This window comes from Dicentrarchus labrax, unplaced genomic scaffold (assembly GCF_905237075.1).
Source record: "Dicentrarchus labrax unplaced genomic scaffold, dlabrax2021, whole genome shotgun sequence".
NCBI classification, from domain to species: Eukaryota; Metazoa; Chordata; class Actinopteri; family Moronidae; genus Dicentrarchus; species Dicentrarchus labrax.
Genome location: NW_026136713.1, coordinates 26,339,252 through 26,366,956, shown reverse-complemented (window position 1 = coordinate 26,366,956; position 27,705 = coordinate 26,339,252). Strand labels below are relative to the sequence as shown.

Sequence of the window (27,705 nt, the reverse complement as noted above, 5' to 3'; positions counted from 1 at the left end):
ATGTATGAAAGTAACGTAGTACAAAAGTAATATATAAAAGTAACGCAGTATGAAAGTCATGTATAAAAGTAACGAAAGTAATATATGAAAGAAACGAAAGTAATGTATGAAAGTAACGCAGTATGAAAGTAATGTATGAAAGTAACACAGTATGAAAGTAATATATGAAAGTAACACAGTATGAAAGTAACACAGTATGAAAGTAATGTATGAGAGTAAAGAAAGTAATGTACGAAAGTTTCATTTTTTTAATGTCTTTCCAAATTAAAACTGACCACTGGAAACGATGAAGAACCTACCAAAATAAGAGCACTAATATGTTTCTGTGAACTCTGTGACGTGTAGAAACAGGATTTATTTATAAAAACACAGAACACAGAAACCATCACAGCAGCTCTCACACACTTTCTGTTCGTTTGAGTGAAACTGTAACGAAACACACATTTTTTATTCTTGGTGGTGAGTATTGATTGTATTATTATTATTATTACTATAAAAATTATGTTTTTGCTGTATGTTAAAGGATCCACTATATGTCAGTGGTATATACACCATATATTGTGTATATAACTTTAAAGGTGTTGATCACAAGGTCCACAATGACGGAAGTGGAGGTGAAGTATTGCGAAGTTATTGAACGAGTGATTAGGAAATCAGATCATCCGGTTTTGTAAGAAAAAAGACGACATGATTTATCAGATGTTTCTGTCTTTGTTCAATTATTAAAAACACAAATATGTAGTTTTATGTTTGAGAAAGAGAATTTGTCAGGGACTATTTTCAGTGGCGGATGAATCCACATTTTGTGTTTTTGAATCAAATTTGCAGAAATGTTCTGTTTTATTAAAAACCACCAAGAAGAAAAAATAAAAATCAATCTGTTACAGTTTGAATGGAAGTGATGCTGCTCGCTCATTAACAAATCAAGGTCATCTACAGATATTGGTTTGTATATAAAAGCTCATACAGAGGTTAGGATACAGAGGTACAATAACGACACATCATCTAACCGAACAGCACCAACAGTCTACGGCTACGTTTCTACAGGTCGATTCCCTACGATGCCATTTTGCATCCCCAACTGAAATAAACCGGATTATTCTGACCATCTGAAACAAATGTCGTATGTTCTGTGATTAAATAAAACTCTGAAGGCTGAATAACATTTTACTTCATTACGTGTCAGAAGATAAGTCACAGTGCAACAACTATTAAAATGTCTTTAAATTGTGACTTAATATCTCATAATTACTGTACTAAGAAATTACTAACAAAAGTTTTTGTGAGATATTGGTTTTTTTTTCATAATTATGATTATAAATTATCTCCTTCTCATATTATCATTAGGAAAATAATTATGAGATTTCTCCTAATTACAAGATCCAGATCTCACAAATATCAGATCTGTATCTGATAATTAGTAGAAGATATTTTCATAATTAATGAAAGAAGAAAGAAAAAAGAAAAAAACATTCTCATATTCACCAGATTCATATTTCTTTTTAGATAATTTAGATACATTTTCAGGAAATTATGAGAGATCGTCATCATGTTCACATATATATAAGATTATATAAGAGATCTGTATCTGATAATTAGCAGAAAATATTTTTAGAGTTACGAGCTCTGTGTAACTGGGTGATTATGAAAATGTTTTTATCTTGTACTTAATGTTTTCTCATAATTGCAGAATCTCATAATTATGAAAAAAAATAATTACAACAAAACAATCTCCTAATTACCAGATGCACATCTTGTGATCATGAAATCAGATACAGATCTCACAATTTGGATACATTAACTGATAAATTCAGGAAAGTGTCTCGGATTTCTCTGTAGGAATGAAGGTTTGAGAAAGGGACACAAAATGGCCGCCACAATGACTGCAGCTGTTGAACCAGGTCAGATTTCGGTTTCACTTCCTTTGTGCTGCAGATTGTGAGCGACACACGGGCGTCATCACATCGTTACTTTTATAAATTCTACTTCTCTTTAGTTTGAACCACAACCCTTCGACTAACGGTATATGTGAGTTATCAGGCACAGAGTCACAAAGTACAGGTGCCCCAAAAACAAAGTGAACACTCAGATAGGAGGTGAAGAGGAGGAGGAGGACGGAAGAGGAGGAGGAGGACGAGGAATCATTGACGTCTGTTCTCGGTGAGTTTCTTCAGGGACAAAAACTACACGGCTCCCAACAGCAGCTTTGTCCTCGACAGAAATCCCCCATGAATCCGGTCCGAGCTCACGTCCAAATCCATCCAGTTTGTTACGGAAGCACTTTTATACCAATATCAACGTTTTATCATTCAGTGTTTTTTCTTATAATAATAATTTGGAGAAACTTCCTCATAGTTGTATTGATTATGAAATGTTATCTCATTAATTACTAGTAGTACTAGTATAATTAGTTTCACCAAATTATGAGTTTAAATCGAAGTTATGAGATTGTATCTTATTATAATAATAACATAATTATGATAGCATTTTTCCTAATTATTACATATTAACTCATATATATGAGTTTAAAAACAGAGATAAAAGAAACAAAGTTAGTTTCTCAGAGATGATCAATAATAATAATAATAATGTGATCATCAATCATAATTATTAAAGGTTCTCATTATGAGAAGGTGTGTTACAACCTTCATATTTATGAGAAAATATAATTATAACAGTATATCACATTGAAACTCATTCAGGAGGCAGTTTGTTCTCTACAAACATTTAAACTAAAAACTAAGCAAATGTGAACTATTTAATTAATACAATTACAAATTACTGAGCCTGAATTATTTTTTATAATTATGAGATTCTAAAATGTAAAATTATAAAATCTAATACGGTAGTTTTTCTTCACAGGGCATGAATGGGCTTCCATAGGCTGCCTGAAGAGGAGAGTGCTGATTGGCTGCGACCAGGTGATGATGATGATGATGATGATGATGATGATGATGATGATGAAGGTCCACGTCGTCCGACTATGTGAAACTAAAGCTCCCAATGACGTTGTCCACTGCGGCGTCTGTCCACCTGATACACGCTCTAACCTCCACAGGTATGATTCCCATCAGTGCAGCTCGTGTTTACAGGGTTTTTTTGGCTGCCCCGAAGGCATCTGAACCCACAAAAACACATTTTCTCTGTTTTCTCTCATTCGAGTCTGAAGATCAACAAAAGAAAACACAAAAACACACACACAATCTCCTCGTTTTTCGTCCACGTTGATGTCGTCCAGGTCTCTTCGTCTTCAGTTTGTTCTTCCACTTCACAGTTTGTTTGAGGGTTTAGGTTTCACTGAACACTGAGTCTGAACCTGAACACATCGTGGAGGTCATCAGTCGCAGCACTGAAACGTACGATCCTCCTGAACACATCGTTTACACCTCAAACTCCAGTTTCTGTCTCGTAATCACAGTTTCATATAAATGAAATAAACCTACACTGTAAAAAAACTGTTAGGAAAACTCATAATTTCAAATGAACTGTTTTCACTACACTTTTAACTTTAAAATTTTAAGTTTTGAATTAAACTAAAAAGGCATTTTGCTCTGACCTGTAATCTTTAGTTGATTTGTCATTGTTTGTTTTATTAAATATTTGCAATTGAAAATTTACTGTCTTTTACTCTATTTTTAAAAAAGTCAAAGAATCAAGTTTTAAATTAGAAAAGTAAATTAGTGTTAATTATTATTAGTTTATTTAAAAACATAAGAGTTTGACTTAAAACTCAAAAATGTAATAAAGACAGTTGCCTTGAAATTACAAGTTACTGTTTTCTACAGTGTACTGCGTCCGTCCTGCAGCTTGTCATCGATGTAAAAGTCTCTAATGTACAAACAACGATTACTTGAGGCTGGAGGAAGAGGTCGTGGAAAGAATACCCATAATGCACCTCTGCAGAGGAGCCAGAAGTCTTTAAACCTACAGACCGATACCAACGAGTCCAACGGGGCAAAAGCAGTCACCCATTCACTGTCAATGGGAATATGAAGGTCTGTGAGCTATAAAAGAGTTCACAGGAAACAGGAAATGACCTGTATCAGTAAAGAGGCTCTTTAGCTGTCAGATTAAACATTTAAACTCAGAGAACGAAGAGGAGCTTTAAATATGAGTAGAGTTCAGATATTTCAGGCTGACTGTCAGATTAAAGATCTGGAGGCAACAGTGAGGAAGGCGGATGACGTCCCTCGAGACAGTGGCACACCCCTCCAGTGCACCTTCATGTGGTGCCTCAGGTTGGATCGCAATGAGAAGCGTTTGTCGCACTGCTGGCAGGAGAACGGCTTCTCCTTGGTGTGGATGCGGCGGTGGCAGACGAGCGCCGTCGACACCCGGAAGGACTTGCCGCAGTCGGGGCAGCGGTAGCGTTTGGGCTCGGTGTGGATCCGCCGGTGGTTCTTCAGGGACATCAGGTTGGGGAACTCCTTCTGGCAGGAGTTGCAGAAGTAGGTCCCGGTCTTGTGGCTGTTCTTGTGGTTGAGCAGGGAGCTGGCGTGGCGGTAAGAGCGACCACACTGACCGCAGACGAAGGTCCTGGAGCTGCTGGACGAACCCACTGGACTCAGATCTGAGAGGAGACAAACACCAGGGTTTTAGTTCAGATAGGGAACTGATCCAGACTCCAAAGAGAGCGAGGAGGTCCTGCACAGTGTCTACAAAGAGGACAAAACCATCAAGTCAGTTTAATATAAAACTAGTTCAGCACTGAGCCGCTCTGCAACCTCAACCTGTCTGAAGAAAACAAAAACTCTAAAATACAGAGACCTGATTCTCACAGTTACAGGAAGAAACCTCATAATTAAAAGATTAAGAACAACAACTGTTTAATTATTAATCTGTATTTTATTAATACAGGAAAACAAAAAGCAATCTCATGATGATCTTCTTCAGCTTGTAAACTAATTAAACACAATTTTATCACTGGAACGTAATTTCAAGTAATATTTAGTTTCAGTATCAGCCTGTTAATTGTTCCCGTTCATGGAGTCTCACATCTATGATTAGTACGGAGCTAAAATAGGACGGAAAAACAAAACAGGAAACAGCAAAGTGTCAAAGGTCAGTTCTGATCTCTCAGTATGAAGACTCCGATTTTAAGAAGTCAAAAGAAAACAACCATAAAACGGCTTTTCAGAATAAAACAAAGAGCTTCATTAACGAGCGTTCAGTTTACAACCAGAGTCACAATAAAGTGATTAATGTTCGATTCCCTGGAGGTCGTCCGTCTGCCGGTTGGGTCTGAGCTGCGTGACCGAAGGGTCTTCATTTATAAATCTACCATAAAGGTTTTTACACAGAATCCGACTGTGGAAACTTTATAAAATACAAACTGCAGCTTTTGGGTCCGTTTGGTTCATTTAAAAATGATCCAGGTTGAGAACAGAAAGTAAATCCTCGACATCCTCGATGGTTTCTTCCTCAAACACAAATCTTCATCATCATCAGACAGTTCAGTAAAATCCGGCATTTTCTGAATGGAGTTTGGTGTAGAAACGTTTCAGTGCTGTTGTTTGAGCTGTAAAATGGATCCATAGATTCATATTCAGACCTCCTTACTTTCGTTTTAAAGACATTATCAAACGTTGTGGGGAAGCAGGACGGTGATGGTTTTATTTAACTATTACATTTAACGTTATTATTTTATATAAATATATATAACTGTTAAATTCATTCTGTATGAAAGTGTGACGCTGATATAAAACTATTTATTTCATTTTATTTCCCAGAAGTTGAAGAGTAGAATCGTCTGTTATCTGACACCTGAGATCTTTATTATGTAAATAAATTGTTTTATGTTTATTTGTTAATTCACTGTTTCCATGGAAATGTAACGACATAAAGGTAAAGCTATAAAATGAAGACTGGGTCCAACTGGAGAACAGTATCGGGTCTTTCTTCTTTTTTACATTCATTTTTAGAAATTCTGAATTTTATATTTTATAAAACAGAAAAAATATTTATTTATAAAGCATTTTTCCATCCAGACGTGACTGAAAATAAAAATTTCTGCACTCTTACATCAATAAATGACTTTCTTTACAAGCCTTCAGTCATTAAACCCATTAAGAAACCAGAGATACCGGATGTTCTGTTTAAAATCTTAAATTAATCTGGAACCAACCAAACTTAAATCTCAAAAACAAGTGTTTACAAAATGTTCAGAAAACTCATTAAAGTGAAAAACTGTTAATTAATTATTTTAAGTTGGAAAACAATCGGACTCACAGCTCACTATAAACAGTTTTTTAAAAATACAGAATTTTAAGTTTCTGAAACTAAAAGTTATTTAAAAAAGTTAAACGTTTTACAGTGTTCAGTGAAACTGTCTCCACTAAATTACAAACTGAAACTCGTTTTTTAGTAAACTAATAATTAATGATCATTTACTCAGAAAAACTTAAACTTAAAAACAAAAAAATAAAAAATAAAACTAAATAATTAAATACTTTTAATCGCAAATATTTAATTTTCAAGCACCAAATAATGAAAAATCGTGTTCACTGAGAACAATTTACATTTGTATATATTAATAAATATAAATATTTTAAGAAGAAAAGTAAATTGTCTCAACAACAGATTATTATTAGGTTGTTTATTTTAGAGCTTTAAAATGTGAATTAAAACTTTAATGTTTTCTCAACTTTTTCCTTTAGTCGTATCAGGATCTCAGGTTTTTCTTTAAGATGGTTTGTGATGCTCGTTGGGTTAGTTTCCAGTTGTTTTATAATTTTGTGTGATTTGTATATTTTATGCACCAATGCACCAGGACACATTCCTTGTAGGTGTAAAAACCTACTTGGCAATAAACCTAATTCTGATTCTGATCCATTAAAACCTGAAGGCAGTGAGAATAAAAGGATAGTTTGGTTCATCAGAGCCCCTGGAGGTTGAATAAAGTCACATATTGGATTGAAGTGGATTAATCCGCTGCTGAAAATAGTCCCAACAGATGCTCTGTTTCACGCCAACCTGATGAATCTGAAACAAATTTAAACTCTGAACAACCGGAGAACACTTCCTGCTGGCGGCTCCTTCAGAGTAAAAGCCCTCCAGCTGGAACTCTCTCAGTTATCAAAGGAAATTAAAGATCTTTTGAATCTGGATTAATGTTAGTTTTTAGGTTTTAATCAGTGTTTTTACATCATTTGTCTCCCTGGTGTTTATTTTTATATCAGCTTTAATTGTTTGTTGTCTTTATATTTAGATTTTTTGTTTCAGTTTGTTGTGTGAAGCATTTTGTATCAATAAAGTTAATCCTGATATGTTTTTGATTGATTTCTCTTTTCATGTTTATCTTCTAGTAAATATAATTTTACTTTTTATTTCTACTTTATAGACTTTGTTCTATTTTTATTTTACAGTTTTAATAAACTGTAATGTTCTGTTGAGCAGCTGAAACAGTCAAAATATATTGACACATTTTTATATTTCTCATTCATACAAAGTGAAAATAATTATTTGTGCTCTATAATTAGAATTTAATGAGTAAAAATGACTAATTACAGAATATGTTCTAAATCAATCTGCTTTAAAGAGATTTATTTATTCTCTACATAATTAATAAATGATAGATTTGTAGTAACAGTTATCTGGCTCTATATACATCCTTTTATTTATTACTGTATAAATAATATTTATTAATTAAATCTGTCACTTCCTCCTCCTGCTGTCATCCATCATCCTATCAACACAATATCTTTATATATATTTAATTGATTATTATCAATAAATCACAACAAACTCAGCTCCCATTAAGACCATTAAGACTGAATCCTAAATGTGTAAATTAATATTAATTATTATCAGTAGAAATAAATGTTATGTTGGGAAACTGAACCAGAGTTAAAAAACTGTTTCTACTCGTAACTCTGACATTGAATCATCCGGACGCCGTTACAGGAGACGGTGACGCAGCCACTGAGAGGCGGGAACGTATTGATTACATTACCCACAGTACGAACCAGGAATGTCCTCGTTGTGCTGGTTGTAATAATCTATAATAATTGATCCTAATGAACTGAGTGTATTCACTGTCAGTCTAATAGGAGCGTTGTCGATGGGTGGCGGTGTTGCTTTATACTTTTTATCCACTCACACAATATGCAGCATTTATTTAAAGCTGCTGTATTATACAGGTGCAGAGCAGTGGTTCCCAACCTGAGGGTCAGGGCCCCACTGGGGGTCGCCAAAGTTTCACAGGGGGTCGCAAGGCCTTCTTGATTTTTAGGGGTGTAAAAAAAAAAAATTTTTTAAATATTCACAGTTGGGGTAAATCTCAGTGTTTGTCTAACAGAAGAATGGCCAAGTTTCAGGGAGAAAACAGTAAATGTCAGTAAAGAAGAATATTAGTTAAGAATATAGAGTCTTTAAAATACAGAATACAGACAGAATTGTATCAAAAGTTCCCTAAACAGGAAATAATCAGCTTGAAATAAATAAAATCTCTGGTTCACTGTTTGGGTTCATTGTTCAGTTTTCAATAATATGGATTATAAATCAAATACGTCAGTTTAATAAATGATCGAAAAGGTTCCTGATATATTAAATAAAACACTGAAGTTAGTTGAACTGTGCTTCAGAATCCATTTTAAGATCCTTTTATTGGTTCATAAAGACTTCAGGGTCTCAGTCTCACTCATGGACCAGACTTTACACCATGAACCCTGAAACCCTGAAACCCCGAAAACCCTGAAACCCTCAGACCCTCTGGTCCTCTGGATCTCTGGATCTCTGGTCCTCAGACCCTCTGACCCTCTGGTCCTCTGGTCCTCAGACCCTCTGACCCTCTGGTCCTCAGACCCACAGACCCTCTGGTCCTCAGACCCTCAGGTCCTCTGGTGTTACCTGTGTCACTCTGGTTCTGGACTCTGGAAGCTTCCCGAGGACCTGAGAGCAGCACAGAGTGGATCTCAGTAAACTCAAGACTTCCCTTTTTAGTCTGGCTTTGAACTGATGTTTGATTTCATCAATTTTAATCTTTTATCCTCTTTTTTTTTGGTATACATTTAATCCCTTTTATTACTCTGTATAATCTGTTTTATTTGGTTTATTCTTTTCTTGTCCTTGATTTTCCTCTTTTTATATTTCTGCCTCCAGTTTCCTCAGTTTGTGTTTTATTGTTCACAGAAACACATCTAACTTTACTCTGTGTATTTAAGTCTGACTGAAGCAATAATGTTAAAATGGATTACATTGAATATTTTATGTAACACAAACTCAATTTAAACTCAAGTTAGAAACATTCTTGATTAAATACTTTTTTTTCCAGTTCAGTGTCACTTAAATCGACTAAAGAATGATCAATAATCTTTTTTTAACTTACAAAATTGAGTTTTACTTGTAATTGTGATCAGTTTTGATGATTTTTTGAAGTTGAATTAACTTTAAAAATATGTTTAATTTCTTCACAGAAATGAACCAAACTCTGAGATATCGACCTGCAGTGTATATTTTATGTTTTCTTACACTCATTAAAATCATCTCACGACCCCCGGTGAAGCTTTGGCGACCCCCAGGTTGGGAACCACTGCAGGAGAAGAAGAGCCGATTGAAAACACCTCGACTGCGTTTTGTTTTCAGCTATTTATTTTCAGTACTCAGCAGTAAGGGTTATAGTATATGGACAAGTTCTTCTGTTAAGAAATGAATTATCAAAACATAGTTTATAAAAGTGTATAGTAAGCATTACATATATATGCATGGAAACAAAAGTTAGACTTTAAAACAAAAGAGGGGGGTTATAGTTGTTCCAAACCGATCTTTTTTCTTCTTCTTCTTCTCTCTACAAACTACTTGAAAAGCAGGCGGGAAAAGTGTCCACTCAGAAACCAAAACCGAACATGGTGGAGGAGGAAAATGCAAAAACAAAAATAGAGAATGTACAGTTATTATTTCTGTGTTCTAGATCACATCGACTCCTACAGCACTTGACGGTCACTGCACGGCTTTGACTTTTTTTTCTTTTTTAAAACTAGCACCAGTGCTCCTGAAAACGCTGACACACACACAGAGGCTTCCAGATAGTCAATTAAATATAAAGGAAACAAAATAATAACACCAATAAATACAAGAGGTTACCATAAAAGTGTAACATAAAAGAGGTTCAAATGATGAGGACTGAATGCACTCCAAAGAAAGAGGAGGATCACCGAGTCGTCCCTTTTCAACGTGAGTTTGATTTTGGTGAAACAGGAAGGAGGCGGGGGAGGGGGGGGGGGAGGGGAGGGGGAGGGGGGGAGGGAGGGAGGTGGAGGGGGTTCAGTCAAACTCGATGGAGAGATAAATACGGAAGAGAGGGACGATGGGAAGGCTCGACTGAGAAAGACAACATCACTTAGATAAAAGGCAAGAAAAACACTTTCCATCGTGTGGTTACAGTTCCTTAAATCTTCACACATCAGAACACGGAGAGTCTCAGTGGAGCCAGAGTCCGTCATCTCCACAGAACAGGGGCATTGTGGGTAAAGGGGGGGTGTTTTACATCAACACAGCTCTAAACTCACACATCCTAAAGACTAGCGCCGTCCATTACAAGTGTTAATAATAATAATAATATAAATAAATGCATTACTACAATGATCTGTCGTCTTTTTTCCTTCTTATAAAAGAGGTACTGTAGAGAATACAGTCAGAAGTACGAGTACAATACAGGATCAAACAATATACAACCTTTCTTTACAGTTTGTGACGTGGTTTCTCTCTCAGCGTTCGGCCGGGCGGTACAGTGAGACAGAGGAAGTGTTCACACACACAGATTCAGGTTTAACCGTCAGAGCAGCACCCGTCTCCAGAACGAGGCTCTACCCTTAAAACAGTGGTTTTTTGAATGGAGTTTGGTGTGACAGTGTCGAGCAGAGGGGATTTGAACCTTAATAAATCCCATAAACTGAGCTGACCTTCTAATAATGAAGCTTTACAGCAGAAAGTAACAGGAAGTGGAGATAAACCCTCCTGTTTCCTTCTTCTGTGGTAGTAAAAGGTGGATTAATAAACACAAACATTAGTTTACAGAAACGTCACATTGGACTCAAACAGTTGTTTATTGATTCTATAGAACGACAGATTATTGATTGATTGGCTCCGACTGGTTTTTAGAGGATACCTACAGTATGTCAGAATTTACATTTACCGCCAGTCAAATTAGAGCGACTGCTTCCTCCCAAAAGGGGGCGGGGCTTGCTGCAAGGCCAAAGTAGCGGGACGGGCTTTGGCCACTGGATTTAGGGGCTCGGTGACCCTGAAGACGTCTGCAAATGTTTTATGTAAAAACAAATGTTAGATATGTTAAAAGATTAGTTTTAAACCCGACTCAAAGTCCACCTACTTCTATTTTTTGGAGCTTTCAACCGTATCATTCTTTATTTTTAGAGTTTTAGTTAGTTATAATACGAACTCGGGAGCTTTTAGGTCTGTGACGTTGAAACAGAAACTCAACATCCACTTACTGGCTTTTTTTCTTGAGTTGAGACTGTTTATTACTCGACTTCACTACATAACGAGTTTTTAACAAAATGGAGGAAAAGCTGGTTGCCACGGTGATGCTGATGATGATGATTAGTAGGAAATAAAAGACCTCATCTTTCAGTCAGAACAACGACTGACTCACAGTGTAAATGACGCAAAACTCACCTGCTAGCTTCGGGCTAATGCTACCGTTGAATCTGTGCGTGTGAACGAGGCGTCAGGAAGTGGTCTCTGTTTGGGAAGCTACAAGAATATAAAGCTCATCTTGGTGCTGGAGAACACACACACACATACACACATTTAAACCAGACCCTCAGAGACTGAAGCGTCCCGTCTTCAGTCCTAAAAGCTCCCAGAAGTCACTGCTGTCTCCCGTCAAACATTTAGGTACAAAAAAGGAGAAATAAACCAAAGCTCTGTCTTTCACCAGCACGTCCACTGCGTCTACATGTTGGTCACACCTAAATAAAAACAGTTTGTTGAGACTGACTCGGTCAGAATGTGGTTTAAAAACATTGTGACAAAGGCCACGAGAGAAAGTTTCATCAAGACAAAACTCCCTATAAACGTCATGAGAACTGGGATGGGGGGCGAAACCCGACTGCAACACGGGACCAATCAGCTCCCGGGACTGAAATGGACAAGATGGCTCGAAAACAAGACTTCTTTTATCTGGACCCTCACAGCAGCTCGGCCCCCGACCGTCAGTCAAATCACAACCACAGGACTCATCAGTCTTTACAGTCTCTGCTCAGTCACTGCAGCTCTGGGGGGCTTCCACGTTCCAGAACCTGGACTTTACAGGGCAACATGCAGGAGGGAGTAAGGCAGGTGTAGTGAATCATGTCTGTCTACAGTCCATGTCTGCCTGTCAGTCAGTCTGTGGGGGGGCAGTTCTACAACCAGGGCCTCATGGGAACGTCCGTGAAGGAAGCCTCAGCGCAGGAAAGTTTATAAAGACGTGAGCGTCGGGAGTGTGTGTCCTCCATTTTCAGTCTGTGTGTGTGTGTGTGTGTGTGTGTGTGTGTGTGGCGTCCATTTTGTGTCTCCTGCTTTGTGTACATGTTCTGTCATGCAGGACCTGGACTCTAAGCACCCTGTCCTTCACACACACTACAGCCACACATGGAAAATGAGGAAGAGGAGGGTAAGCAGTAGGAAGAGCTAAGTTTTGGCACCTCCAGAAACCTTGGCATGTGACTGCCCCCCCACCTCCCTCCCACCTCCCCACGTCTCGCCCAACCACCCCCTCCCTCCTCCCTTAGCTTATATGAAGGGGCCGCCGGGCATACCCAGGAAGTTGGGCGCACCCATGGCCATGGGAGGGGGCGCCGTCGAGCTGCTCCAGTGCACCTTCATGTGGTGCCTCAGGTTGGACTTGGACGAGAAGCGTTTGTCGCACTGCTGGCAGGAGAACGGCTTCTCCTTGGTGTGGATGCGGCGGTGGCAGATGAGCTGTGTGGACACCCGGAAGGACTTGCCGCAGTCGGGGCACTGGTAGCGTTTGGGCTCGGTGTGGATCCGTCTGTGGTTCTTGAGGGACATCAGGTTGGGGAACTCCTTCTGGCAGGAGTTGCAGAAGTAGGTCCCGGTCTTGTGGCTGTTCTTGTGGTTGAGCAGGGAGCTGGCGTGCCGATAAGACCGACCACACTGGTCGCAGACATGGGACTTTATGACCTCACTGTTGCCCCCACGGCTGCGGGCTTTGGTCATGCTGCCGGGGTCGAGTCCTTGCTCTTGCATCAAAGTGAGGTCCAAGCCTGACCCCCAGCCCAGCTCCTGGGAGCCCCCCGGTCGAGGCTGCTGGGGTCTGGGCTGGCGGGGCTGCGGAGCCTGGCCGTGGGTGATCTCCATGTGGAGCCTGAAGCTGGCATGCGTAGGAAAGGCTCGTTGGCAAGACCGGCAGGTCAGCTCCCGCTGCTTCTGGTGGACGCGTCTGTGGTTGTAGAGCTGGGAGGAAACACGGAAGGCCTTGCCGCAGTCGTGGCAACGGTGGCGCCGTGTCTCGGAGTGGATACGGCGGTGGTTCTTCAGGGCAAGCAGGTTGGAGTAGGTCTTGAGGCACACGGCGCAGTGGTAGATGCCGACAGTGTGGGTGTTCTTGTGGTTAAGGAGGGAGCTGGCATGGCGGTAGGAGCGGCCACACTGATCACATCTGTGCAGAGACAAAGAAGGAAAAACAAGGGGGGAGGAAGAAGGGGATGGGAGGAGGGACAGAAAGAAAGAAAAAGGGAGATTAGTAACGGAAGATGGTAGTTTGTTTCCACCGTTCTAGTTAATCTCAGTTACTGGTTACCACTTTTCCTATAGAATTATTCAAATATTTTAACTACTCATCATCTAAGATGTTGCACATACAGGTATATGATCTGAAATCCGGCTTAATGCTTTTAAAAGAAGACTACTACAAAGTGGTGTACCATTTACAGTTATGATCTCTAGACAGGTCATGGGGAGAGGACTGCTGGGTGGGGGAGGGAGGGACATGGGAGAAACTATGGACAAACAACTGGGATTCATGTAGGGAACTGGGAGGTATCTGCCGCTCCCTGCACTGCACAAATGGACACAAGCTTCAAAGACCTTCTATCGCAGCCTTCTTTAGGGTGAGTTCTGAATGTAATGATGAAAAATCCATCAAACATGCCCAAAGTACCTCTACCAGTCGGCTACTGTGCTGTAGTAAAGAGTCCTTTAACTGTTAGGAATAATAACCTCTAGACATGTGCAGTGCAGCTTGCTCCAAATACTTCCTAATCTTCCCTGTGATTTCAGTTTGCCAAGACATCAAAATGCAAGAGCCCCATCACATAACGGCATTTTCTAGTCTAATTACTGGCCAGTATCATGATGCTAACTAAAGAAAACAAACACAAACAAAGACTACAATCAAAATCATAACAAGAGCAAGGAACACACAACATCAATACTTTAAATTTAGCTAATATGCTATATACAAAATACTACGTAAATCAAATCTGTGTCAAAGTTTGCTGAGAAAACAAAGCATTAAAACAATACATCTAAACATCAAATGTTTGACTGTGGGTGCCTGGAAAACTAAAGTGTGTGATATATGCTAACTGAAAGCAAACAGGGTTGACTTATCTGGTCTCTCCACTAATTCAATTTGTCCAAACTTCAGAAAAATCCGAATTCCGGCACGCGTATGGTCCCAAGGAAGCCGGATTGGAGATCATATACCTGTAATAGACATGTAGAGACCTAAATTTATCTTCACTATTTTTTTTTCAACTTCGAAGAATCACAAACAACTGACGAGAACTCACGTGTACCGACACTCTTCGCCCTCTCCCGTGGGTGCAGTGGCCTTCCTCCTGACTTCCATGCCTACCTGGTTGTCCCCGCAGCGGTGCCTGGCCAGACCGGACCTTCCCTGGAAACTCTTCCCACAGGTGGGGCAGCCGAACGGGGTAGCACCCTCCTCATGGACCTTCTGGTGGTTGCGGAGGAACCTGGCCAGCCGGAAGGCTTTCCCACACGTGTGGCAGATGTGCTTCTTCCGCTGCGTGTGGATGCGCATGTGGTTGCGTAACGCCATGTAGTTGGTGTAGGGTTTGTCGCAGAAGTTGCACCGGAAGTTTCCCGTCTTGTGAGTGTGCTTGTGGTTCAACAAGGAGCTTGCATGTTTGTAGGCGCAGCTGCAGAGGTCACAGGCGTAGGGTCTCTCGTCAGAGTCCAGGTCCACAGAGCTTCTCTCCATGCTGATGTTGGTGGAGCTGTTGGTGGAGGAGGATGAAGGCAGGTGCTGGGCTGGGCAGTCATGGGCTGCGAGCTCGTCAGCCGTGGCAAAGCCTTCACAGCAGCCATCGCACTCAAAATCCATTTGGGCCCCGGGACCCTGCGGGCCTTTGCACAGGCCAGCTGTAGTGTGGGTCGCTAGCTGCCTCTGGGTGCGGAAGCCCTTGCCGCACTCTTGGCAGTTGTGCTTCTTCTGGGCAAAGTGGAGACGCAGGTGGTTTTTCATTGCCAGCCTGTTGGGGTATGTAGAGTTGCAAACATTGCAGTGGTACTCCCCAATTTTGTGAAGGTTCTTGTGATTGGCCAGGCTGCCTGCATGGCGGTATGTCTTTCCACATTCTTCACAGGAAAAGGGCCGCCGTCCAGTTTCAGCTGGGTCAAACTTCTGGGGCCTGGATGTTCCAGCTGAAGAGTAGGGCTTTTTGAACCCTTGATGGCTGTATTTCACGCCCATTCCCTTTGATGACTCTCCTCTCTGCATAGTTTGCATTTGAGATGGGCCAGGTTGCTGGAAGCGGGAACCGTTAGGGCCGGTCCGAACAAGACCTTTGGCCCGGTGCTCCTCGTGGAGGCGGAGGTGGTTGATCAGCTGCTTTTGGATCTTGAAGGCCTTGCCACATTCTTCACACTTGTGCCTGCAGCATGAATGGACACAAATGAGGAAAACACAGTAGAATTTCTGTAAATACGTGAGATTAATAAAATTTAACCCATATCAAGGCATTGGTGGTACTACACACAACCCTTTGTGGAGGCTATAATCTTATGCATTAAGGCCCAGATGTCAAATTCCTTATAAGGTTGGCAGTCCTGGCACAGTGTTACAATGATCAACTGAAGTACAACCAGTTTGGCAACAAATTTAATTGCTGGGACAGAAATAAATCCTATCTAGTAAGTAATCAGCCTCCACATTGGGCTGAAAAATCACTAATCAACAGTAGTTTGGAACCTTGATTGTGATGAAATAGTTAAATCAAAAATGGACAGACAGGGACCTACCTCTTTAGATCAAAGTGGGTCCTTTGGTGATTCTTGAGAGCCAGCAGATTGTAGTAGCGTTTCTGGCACACCAAGCAGCGGAAAACACCAGTCTTATGGGACTTCTTGTGGTTGAGAAGTGAGCAGGGGTGCCTGTATCCTCGTCCACATTGATCACACTTGTGGGGCTTGTCACTTTGGTCAACAATAGGTCTACGTCCATCGCCACCTACGTCACGGCTTCCTCCGGCGACCCCACCACCGACGCCATCTCCTCCAGACATCCCTTTGGCTCCATTCAGACCCTGCTTGCTCAGTGAGCCAGCCCGATTCTTACCGGGGCACAGGTGGGTGATCAGGTGGTGGCGGTCAGCAAAAAACATGCCACAATCGACACAAATGTGGTTGCGTCCATCCATCTTGTCATTGCCATTAGCTGAAGTTGCGCCAATACCCTGTTGCTGGCCGTCTGGCCTTTGGGGGCCATGGACTAACTGGTGATTCAGGAGGTCCTGTTTCCTAGAGAAGCTCTGGCCACAGGTGGAGCAGATCATCCTCCACTCGTGCTCCAGACTGGAAGGTCCTGGCCCTGTTGGGTTATTGGCATGGCTACGCAAGTGGCTCCTGAGAGCTCTGAGGCTGGCGTAGTGATTGCCGCACACCGAGCACTGATACACTTCTCCATCATCCTCGTCATCTTTGTCATTGCTGCCCATTCTCTTGCCTCCGCTCTGGGAGTATTGCCGTTGGCTGCTGCCTACTTTGAGGCTGCTGGAGCTTCCAGCTGGCAGCGAGGTCCCACTGGAGCTGTGGTAGTTCATGTTCCCCATAAAACCGTTGGACATGTTGCCCTGCGGCTGTTGTGGCTGCTGTTGCTGCTGGCCACGGCGGGGACACATGTGTGACTTGATGCCAGATACATCTCCATACATCTCACCGCAGTCTGCACACACGTGTCTGTCGGCCTGACGGTGAGCAGAGTTGCTCTGAGAAAGTGAGCTGCCGTCAAAGCGATCGTGGAACTCGAGAGAGTCCAACCCACTGCTGTGGCCACCATCCGGTACAAAGTGGGCAGCGTCTCCAAGATTTCCTGGCAGTGAGATTGGAGTGGTGGCACCACTGCCTTCCTGGACGTAGCTCTGCTGGGAGTCCAGAGTTAGCGGCTCTGGAGATAGCCAGTCGTTGCTGTCGTTACCGATGGGCTGGTTGGAGGGACGCCCTTTGTGGCTTCGTAGGTGGCTGTGTAACGCTGCCAGGTGAGGGTACTGCTTACAACAGATGGTGCACTGGTAGTGGCCAGTCTGATGGCAGCGTTTGTGGTTCACCAGACTCCCTGCATGCCTGTAACTTTTGCCGCACTCCCCGCACTTAAAGCGACGCTCTCCGTCATCTGGAGAATTGGCCTGAGGCACGCGGCCACCAGAGGGAGAAGACACAGAGCCCTGTGATCCAGAGCTTAGTGTGTCTGAGTTGAGGATGGAGCTGTCCTGGCCATGGGAGGCAGGGTGGGGGTCATGGGTCAGATAGTGGACTTTCAAGGTATCCAGATCTGGGTGACCCGCGCCACAGTATGCACATGTGTAAATGGGATTGTTGACTGGAGGGCCCATTATGGGGTCATAGGGACCTCTTTTCTCACTTGGCAGGGGTGGCAGGGGCAGAGGGTCCCCCAGGGCAGGAGTGTACGCTGGGGATCGCACCGCACTCAGATTGTGAGGCATGATGCCTGGGAAACTGCGCGGCAGTCCAAGGGAGGGTGAGGCCGTGTTGTGCAGCAGGATGTGCTCCTGGAAGTCTGTCTTATTCGGCAGCGCTATCTGGCAGAGGTGGCAGAAGCAAGAGGCCGTGTCGTCGCTCTGGGACGACTGTGTGCCACTGCTGCGCTCCGAGTCGTGGAGGCTGCTGCTGCTACTGCTGCTGCTCACCATGGATGCCCCGGGGGTCTTGAACTTCGAGTGAGTTCTCTCGTGGCTGTTTAAGGCAGCCAGGTTGCTAAATTGTTTAAAACACACAGAGCACTTAAAAGTTCCTTGCTGGTGACACTTCTTGTGGTTCACCAGGCTACCGTGGTGCCGGTAGGTTCGGTCACACTGATCACACTTGAACGGTCTGTCCCAAGCGTCGTCGGACTCAGGGGAGCCTTTTTTTCCGTGGTCGTCTGTCTCGTGGCTTTGTAGGACACTATGTCCCATACCACTATTGTTCAAATGGGAGCGGCCAAACCCGTCCGAGAGGTCTTGGGCGAGACCGTAGTCCCTCTCGTCGTGGCCGGCTTCTTCGGGTACTTCTTCGCTCTCTTCTTCTGTGTGTGCACTACTAGGGGACAATGTATGGATACGGAGGTGGTTCTTTAAAGCTACCGCGTTGGGTAGGGTGCGTGTACAAACAGGACACTGGAATGAACCTACTTCGTGAGACTTTTTATGATTAGCTAGACTAGCTGCGTGCTTGTAAATTCGGCCACACTGTTCACACTCAAAACGTCCGTTCTCTTCTTGCTGATAATGTGCTTTCATATGCTCTAGAAGACTTGGAGTACTCGGGCAAACCATATCACACTCTTTACAGGGGAAACCCTTGGCACGACTCATATCATGCATTGCCATAGTACTCTAAAGCAAATAAGTTGGCGGGAATCACAGTTCACAACACAGCAATGAACAGTGATGTTAGGGAGGTGGAGGAGGAAACAGCGGGGCTTAGCTCTTCAGCTGGGGGGCGGCGCTGGCAGCCATTTTCTCCCCAAGAGCCAATAGTGGAGGTCCAGCCAATCGGGGCCCACCCTGGGAGGTGGCGGGCCTGCGGGGGTCACACCAGCCAATGAGGTATCACTGTGGAGACAAAAAGAAGAGAAAGAAGGAGGGTTACTTATAAAGCAACAACCATTTCATCTTCAAGTAAAGGAGTTAGCTGCTTATGAAACTAGTCTCAGTTCATACTGATGCCTGTATATGACCCACATGAACCTATGTCTATATAGTTATTCTTATCCCCTTGAAATCAATGAGACAAGACGGTAGAAACACTACCGCTTTTGTCCACAGGGGCAGAATCAACAGTAAATGAAAGTTCCTCTTTGCTGCTTCAAATTAAGTTAAACTCTCCATTTGACGAAGATGAAAGATTATTCAACAATTGTGATAAATGCTCTCAAATACTAACATCAGTTTAATGTTAGTTAACAGTTAAATGTTTTTGCCAAGAAAAGGAAATAAAATTGTAAATGACAAATAATCATTGTAGTTATTGATTAATTTGATCATTCTGAGTCTAAAGTCTCGGACAACAACAGCCAAAATATTCTGTTTACTGAGACATGAAACAGAAGAGAGCAGGAAACTGTGAGTATTTGGCATTTTTCTTTAAGTGACTATAAGAATAGCTGCAAATAAATGATCTGTCCATCAACTAATTATTTATAATCGGCCGTATATTAATCAAAGCTTCAGAGTCATCTCGTTTTAAAGCAGCAGATGTGAATCCTGAAGCCAGCGGGCCATAGCTCCACTCCCTGCCCCATTCACAGCTGACTGACAGCAGCATGAAGGACACACCTTTGTTGACAGTGTAAAGAGGCCGAAGCACACAGTGAATTCTCCACAGGATCAACAAACCCTCCCACCGGCCTCCACCAACAGTCAGCTACAGCAGCAGCATCCACACTCAGGTTATCCACAGTGATACAGCTGCTAGCAGACAACAGCAGGACCACACAGAACAAGTGTCTGCTGCTAACTGCTGATTTTGTGCATATTTTATACCTAAAATAAACTGCAGGCGTCAGCTGATTATCTCAAAATTACACAGAATTAACTTGAACCAATCATAATGAACAATTAATCGGTCTATCTATAGGCTGGGCAGGTGGAAGTAAAAGCTTCATGCTTCTAAAAACCCACAAAATGATCAACTTCAACCAAATCTGAAACACTTCAGCCTAACCCTAACCCATCAGCAATTCAACAAAAACTGATGGTTTCAGTCACTTTACGATCAGAAAGGTGCTGCACTGAGGCTGCTGATGGTCTAATATTGACTCTCTACTGTTTGTTCCTGACATCATGTGACGCTCTGACGGAGGACGACGCACCTGCCTGCCCCCCGCCCCCCCCACCTGAACCACAGCGTCCTCTACAGGACTCTTTACTCAGCTTCTATCTGCTGACAGCCTCTTTGTATCAGAAACTAACAGCTTTCTGACCAGATCAATGAATATTATTAGGGATGAACAATAATAATCATCTGATAATCATTATTTATTATATTATTTAAATTACAGCCAATACATGAAGGGTCCATAATAATCATTTACTATGCAAAATGATCGATAGACTAAATTCTATAAAAGCAAAAGTATGTTTGAAAAAATAAATGAACATTTGAATAGTTTGTTGTTGTTGTAAACAATAGTGTTTGTTTGTTTGTTTTTTCTCAGCCTCTCACACTTATAAACTCACTGCATAAACTACAGGTTATAAAATACCAAAATGTGAAATTATCAGTTATCTCATTGGCTGATTATTATTCACATCACCATATATTTGTTCCTGTACAACATAAAGCATAAAATTATAATTATTATAATAATAACTGATTAATTATCATTTCTCTATTAAGTCACATTCATTCATGGTTAACCCGGTCGGTCTCATAGTAAATATTACTATATAGAGCCCACACACACACACACACACACACACACACACACACACACAGGTCAGTAATCAGATCAATAGTTCGTTAAGGATCAGGTGATTAAAGTGAGTCGATGTCTGACAGTTTTAACGGGCTAATCTGTAATAGATTACAGCAGGCGGCCATGTTAATCTGCTCTGCCAACACACACACCCCCCCACCGACACACACACACACACACACACACACACACACACACACACAGCGTTATATCGATATATAAATATGTGAAGAATCATAACATCGATCAGGCCCAAAGACATTTCACTTAGGATTTTATTATTTAATATAGAAAATAAAGGATGAATAAAATAGATGTTTGTCTTCAATCTCATGTTGTTCTATAATATATAGATATAAAGACACCTGCCCTCAGTGTAACCACTGATACAGTGTGAATACGAGCTGATTGCTGGAGTTCATTCATTAGGGGCAGAAGACGAGGACACGACGAGACGACGAGGTCGCTAAAAGAGCTCCGGTCGAAGGTCAAAGGAAGGAAATCACATTCCTGTTGTCTTGTGTATTAACACAAGGAAGGTTACAGATTTTATTTGACCTTTTATGCACAAATTATATGAATAAAATCAGCTGACAACCTTTATGATCTTAAACTCTACGGGTGTAAATGTCTGATAAATTGCATTAATATTCTCCTACACAGTATTATTGTTTGTGTGTTAACAAGACATGCTAGCTGATGGCGGAAACTCTTTGATTAGCGCCCTTGGAGAGCGGAGGTATGAAAAAATGTGGAGTGTGTTTTATTATCAGATAGGATTTTGTTTAAGGAAAGAGAGAATGTCATTACTTCATTTGTTTATGAGTTAATTGCACATGTCATCTGGATAAAAGCAATATACAATTATAATATGTTGTATTTCATTTAAAAGAAGCATGTGATACATTTGTCTTAATAGTTTAAAAACATAATTCATTTCATTTTTCATTATTACTTCAAATGATTTGTATTGGGTGTAAACATGATTAATATGTGAACATGATTTATGTGCGAATTATTTGTGGAAGTACAGAGAAGCATTTAGTATTTCTTCTGTTTTATTCTGTAGTTTTCGCGGTGTTCACGGTGTTCGCGGTGTTCACGGTGTTCGCGGTGTTCACGGTGTTCACGGTGTTCACGGTGCTTATGGTGCATGGTGCTCGTTGAGAGGAAGAAATAAATCAATACCCGTTTGAAACTCTCTGCGTCTTGAGCCATAAATCCAAGGGGCCGCTACAACGGGAACTCTAATCACAAACAATCACAGTTATGGAATATAAACCTCATTACCATAAAAACTACCTGCTATCAACTTCTTTATAAAATATAAAGGTGTGATACTTAGAGGTGTGAATTGTCACTGATCTCCCATTTCGATTATCATGTCAGCGATTCGATTCGATTCCTCGATGCATCACGATGCGTCAAATACATTTTCTATTAAAGCCATATAGGATATTTGACCTGATGGAATAAATTAAGATACTGTATAATTCAATATAATACAGTTTTCTATATTACTTCATATGGTTGTTTTCATCCAAAAATACAAGTAGTAAAATATAAACAATCTTTTTTATTTAACAGTCTGAACACAGCAGACAGCATGCACACACACACACACACACCCACACACACACACACACACACACACACCATAGGTTTTTCATAGCTTTTTAAACATTCTGCAGTGCTCTAATTCTAAATACATTGGATACATAAAACTACAGCACTGAGAACATGGCACTTCCTGAATGTGCAAAACATAACAACCAGTCATATACATACACACGTCTATATCTATACATCTATATATAAATCTCTCTATATATCTATATATAAATATATAAATATCTATATATCTATATCTATATATCATATATAAATATCTATATCTATCTATAAATATATATATATGTCTATATCTATATATGATATATAAATATCTATATCTATAAATATCTATATATAAATATCTCTATATATATCTATATTTATATATAAATATCTATATGTGCGTTCCTAGAGGTTAGTGCTGCTTCTGGTGTTTAAAGGGTTAAAGAGAGAAGAAATAATGCAAATAGAGCTCAAAAACAGAGAGAAAGAAAGAAGGCATGACGTTAAAGGTGGAGAAAAACAAACCAGAGAAGCTGAGATGGAGGGAGGGAGCAGTGGGGGAGCCGTGGGGGAGAGGAGGGGAGCCGTGAGGGAGCCGTGGGGGGAGGGGTGGTAGCCTGTTAGGGGTTTGGAGCGACGGATGAAGAAAGAAAAAAAAAACGAAGGAAAGCGTTGGAAAATAAAGGTGTGGAGCAGGAAAATGGTGGAGGGGAGAGGGGGTGAAGAGGAGGGGGGGGGGCACACACACAGTGACGAGTTGTGGTCTGACAGGTAGGAGAGCAGAGAGGAAAATAACACACACACACACACACAGACACACACACACACACACACACACACACACAGACACAGACACACACACAGACACACACACACACACAGACACACACACACACACAGACACACACACACACACAGACACAGACACACACACACACACACACACACACACACACACACACACAGACACAGACACACACACACACACACACACACACACACACATTAAATAACATGTACCATGAATTAATAATAATACTACAAAATAAAAGCATTTGCTGGTTGAGCAGGTTGGGAGTCTGCTGAGACTTCTGCCTCATTTATAATCCCACAGACCTGGTCCAACACAGACCTGGTCCAACACAGACCTGGTCCAACACAGACCTGGTCCAACACAGACCTGGTCCAGCCTTTATCATCACATTCAGATTCATGTAAATGCAGCTGTGGATATATATATATATATATATTTACACAGGATTATTTAATGTTTGCTACAGAGACTAACTGTTGGTTTGTGTCCATCAAACACCAGATTATGTTGGAAATTCTGTGTATTCTTGAAAACAAGAATGAAACATTTTCCAGATGTTCTTTGTAGGAACTGATCAGCAGTCAGCTGATGGATGGAGCAGCAGGAGGTTATTCTTTACACCACAATGTGGATTACTATCTCAACCTGAGGCTCGGGACCCCCACAGTGGTCTCCAAAACCTAAAAATGGGGCCATCTTGACTTTAAGGCGAACTAGAAAACTTAAATAGTTGAGATTAGACTGTAAAACCAGTTAATTTAACTAAACTGATGACATTCAAACTAACTCAGTTATAAAACCATTGTTCATCAGGTAGCTTTAGTGATCTGAAGTAACTCTGGCTTCATTTTCTAATCTTTATTTGTATTGTACAAACTAATAAAAGCTCCTTAACAACGTTTCTACTAATTAAAATTGAGTTTGTGTAATTTCAAGTTTAATTTATGTAACTTATAGCATTACTGTGTATTATTTAATATCTGAATACAAGCTGTAGCAGAAACATCAGGCAGAAGAAAACAACCCTAACCCTGGTCCAGAAAGAAGCAAATTAAGTTGTTCTGATTGTTATTGATATAGGAAATAATCAGTTATTGTTCACTGTTTATCAGCTGTTCTGTGTTGAATACAGTCAGTGAAAAAGGTTGGAACCTCTGGATTAGAGCATCACAATATATTGATCCATGATACGTATTAATACCACCAACACACAGCCGGTGTTAATGCTGTCTATAATGGAGCCAAGAGCTGCACGATAACCGACAATCAGCTGCATCTCCTGATCAATGATCATTGTCGTGTTTTAAAGAGTTTAAAACACACAGCTCTGATCCAAACACATCTAACTGATCCTTATAAATGTATCGGCTGCATCCCATTCCGAGGCTCTGAAGTGTCCTGAGACAACTGGTTAGAATTCTACACAAACACATTAAACCTCAATGGTTTCTTCCTCCAACAGAAGTCAAGGTCTGGATCTACCGGAGTCACATCTGAGTGTAACAGACTGAAACAACAGGAAGGCTTCAGTGGAGCAGAAAGACCACACACACACACACACCCACACACACACACACACACACAGTGCCCTTACACCTGTTCAAGGACACACCTGTAACAGGGAAATGCAGCCAATGCAGCACACAGTGCAAACACAGTCAGTCAGGACGCACTGGAGATCAGACCACCTCACTCTCAAGACCAGGACCCAGAGGCCCAAACCGGCCCGGATAGGGGACCGGACCCACATTACATAACTGAAAGGGTTAAAAGAACAACACATCCCATCTTATCCAGAGTCAGATAACAAGATATCAGTCCACCTCCTCCAGAACTCATACAGCTCTCCTTAAGGGACCTGGAACCTCTTCAAGGGACCTGGAACCTCCTCAAGGGACCTGGAACCTCCTCATATATTCCCAAACGGAAACACTGAACTTCACTTTTACATTTACTGGATCACAGATTCTCGTCTCCCTCTTCTGTATGTCAGAATTTAAATTTATATTATATAAAGCAGGAAATCAATATATGGCTGTGTGCTGCTGAGCTAGAGAGCTTTTTCAAGTCAAGCCACATGAAGATATTCCCAATAATCCTGATAATGCCCGTCAATTCCCGACAGGTAGGTGGTCAGTATGTGAGCTTGTCCTCCTGTAATCTGATTACAGTTTTCCTCATTAATGTCGTATACATCAGCTAAAACTCAATAAGAATTTTCCAGGACAACATAGATTATCTCCAGGATATTCTAAACCATTTCCAGGTGTTTCCATGACTGGAAAACTCATCTGTAAATATCCAGGTTCTCCAGGACTTATTATTGGAATATCAGGAAAACTCATCTCGTACGTTATATTCAAATTATCTGCTCAAAATTCATCCAAATCAAAAGTTTTATTTAAACTTACTGAGTTCATTCATGAATAATAAATCAGTTTACTCATCAGGAACCAGACACTTGTTAACAAACAACACATCAATCATTTCCAGGATATTTAATCAATTTCCAGGTGTTTCCATGACTGGAAACCAGCCCCTAAATATCCAGGTATTCCAGGACACGCAGACGCAATAAGATCAGTGGGAATGACCTAATAAAGTCCTGATGCTGTGACATTAATCACTAACAGTTTATTATAATGTTTGTTTGTGCAGCTTTAATTCTATTTACAGTTACTACAGTTTACTACAGTCCTCATTAACAGTGGGGGGCTGTTACAATGCTGCACTACACACATTATTTATCATTTTAATCCATTTCCAGGTGTTTCTATACCAGGACAACCAGTGTGTAAGTGTTCATTTTCACATTATTCTCATTCATCCTCTCATCAGCAGCCAATCACAAACACTTTCTGCCTGTTTTCTTCCAACTGCACATAATGTAAACAAACTGATTCTTGGCTCCAGAAAATCCCGCCAGCCTCATTAAAGCTGCACTTTATCCCTCAATGCATCTGAGAGTGTGAGGTATCAGGGATCACCGGGTCTGTTCTGCCCGCCAACCGCCTCCAACTCTGCATTAAACTCCATATCTGCAAACTAATATGCACATAATCAGATCAGAAATACCCCCCCACCGCCGCAGCGGGGCTCCCTGACCTTGGCCCGTCTCCTCTCGGTCGGGTTCAGCCTCAGCGGGAATTTTATCCGGACAAAAGCGGAGCGATTCACCGCCGACATTTCCTCCGGCCGACTCCCCAATTTAACCCGGGGAGCGACACCCGAGCCCGGCCGGCAGACGGAGGGCAACACGGGGGTTAGTTCCCCGTAGAAAACGGTGTTATTAGCCGACATGATGCTACCAGCAGAGCGGGGACAACACCTACAGCCATCAGCCCACTTTCACTGAGACCCCATCTCCATCGGAAAATGGCTTTCGAGCAGCGAGCCATTTTCCCCCATGCTAACACGCTAACACGCTAGCCTCGCTTTTTTAGCCCCCAATAAACAGTCGCTAGCTAGCATTGTGGCTACAACCGCACGCCGAGGATGCGTTAATACGGTGTAAACAGGATGTAAACAGGACGCACAACACCGCACAAACAACCAGCGACATTTTTTAGAGCTTTAATTCAAATTAAAACGATCACATAAGCGGGGGAAATACACGGCGATGCTACCGTTAGCGTTAGCGCCTGGCTAAGCTAGCAGCCCCCCGCGATGAGAACGGGGGTAAAACGGAAGTTCAACACAACAAAATGGTAAACAAAACCGACAAACAACACAAACACGAGTGAATGCGAGTTACTAACAACATGAGCCGTATTTTCCCGGTGAGTTCATCCCGGTTGCACTGACTGGAAGCAGCTCGTTAGCATTAGCCAGCTAACCCCGGGCTAGCCCGCAGCTACACAAAGATCTCGACAAACACTTCGCGGCCGCGACCGACGAAAACCTCGTTTTTGATCCGTTTCCCGCTCCACACTTACCCCTCAGCGGCCTCTGCCTCCGCACGGTCAACGATGCACGGCGTGGAGATACAGAATCTGCAACTTTCACGGATTAGGCATGGTTATTTTTTTCCTCCTCTATTCAACCACCGACTTTTGGTTCTTGGCTCTTTCCCCCCCCCTCTCTACCGCCGCTCTGCCGCCGCTCTACCGCCGCCGCATCGACAGCATACTTCCTGCCGCTGCCGCTGCTCGCCGCGCGGTGCGCTGCCGCTACCGCCGCTACCGCCGCTGTTCGCCCCGACGCGTCATCATGCGCAGAATAAAGCCAGCAACAGAAACATCCAGTTTGATCCTCCTCTCACTTTATGACCCTCACAGCTCGTCCTCTGTGCACTTTGGAGCAGATTTGAGGCAAACAAGCAGGCGCCGAGAATAGCCGGGCCGAGTCCAGTCGAACCGAACCGAGCCGA

General features: G+C 41.9%; 1 protein-coding gene across 1 annotated transcript; it reads right to left on the bottom strand.

The window, feature by feature from the left end:
- Window positions 1-234: 234 nt before the first annotated feature.
- si:dkey-89b17.4 (zinc finger protein 646) lies at window positions 235-27,444 on the bottom strand. The gene is made up of 5 exons (XM_051419776.1): window positions 27,272-27,444; window positions 16,231-19,040; window positions 14,757-15,863; window positions 12,759-13,621; window positions 235-4,570 (listed from the first exon to the last, which is right to left on the bottom strand). The coding sequence occupies exons 2-5, from the start codon at window positions 18,813-18,815 to the stop codon at window positions 4,143-4,145; spliced, it is 4,983 nt and encodes a 1,660-aa protein (XP_051275736.1). The 5' UTR covers window positions 18,816-19,040; window positions 27,272-27,444; the 3' UTR covers window positions 235-4,142.
- Between the last annotated feature and the right edge of the window lie 261 nt (window positions 27,445-27,705).

Excerpts from the sequence above, each read along its gene's own strand:
- si:dkey-89b17.4 (XM_051419776.1), bottom strand. The coding sequence starts at position 18,815 with ATGGCAATGCATGATATGAGTCGTGCCAAGGGTTTCCCCTGTAAAGAG. Across the intron at positions 13,622-14,756 it reads GGCGAAGAGTGTCGGTACAC|ATGTGATCAGTGTGGCCGCT; the intron begins GTGAGTTCTCGT and ends GTCTCTGCACAG. Across the intron at positions 4,571-12,758 it reads GGGTGCGCCCAACTTCCTGG|ATCTGAGTCCAGTGGGTTCG; the intron begins GTATGCCCGGCG and ends GTCTCCTCTCAG.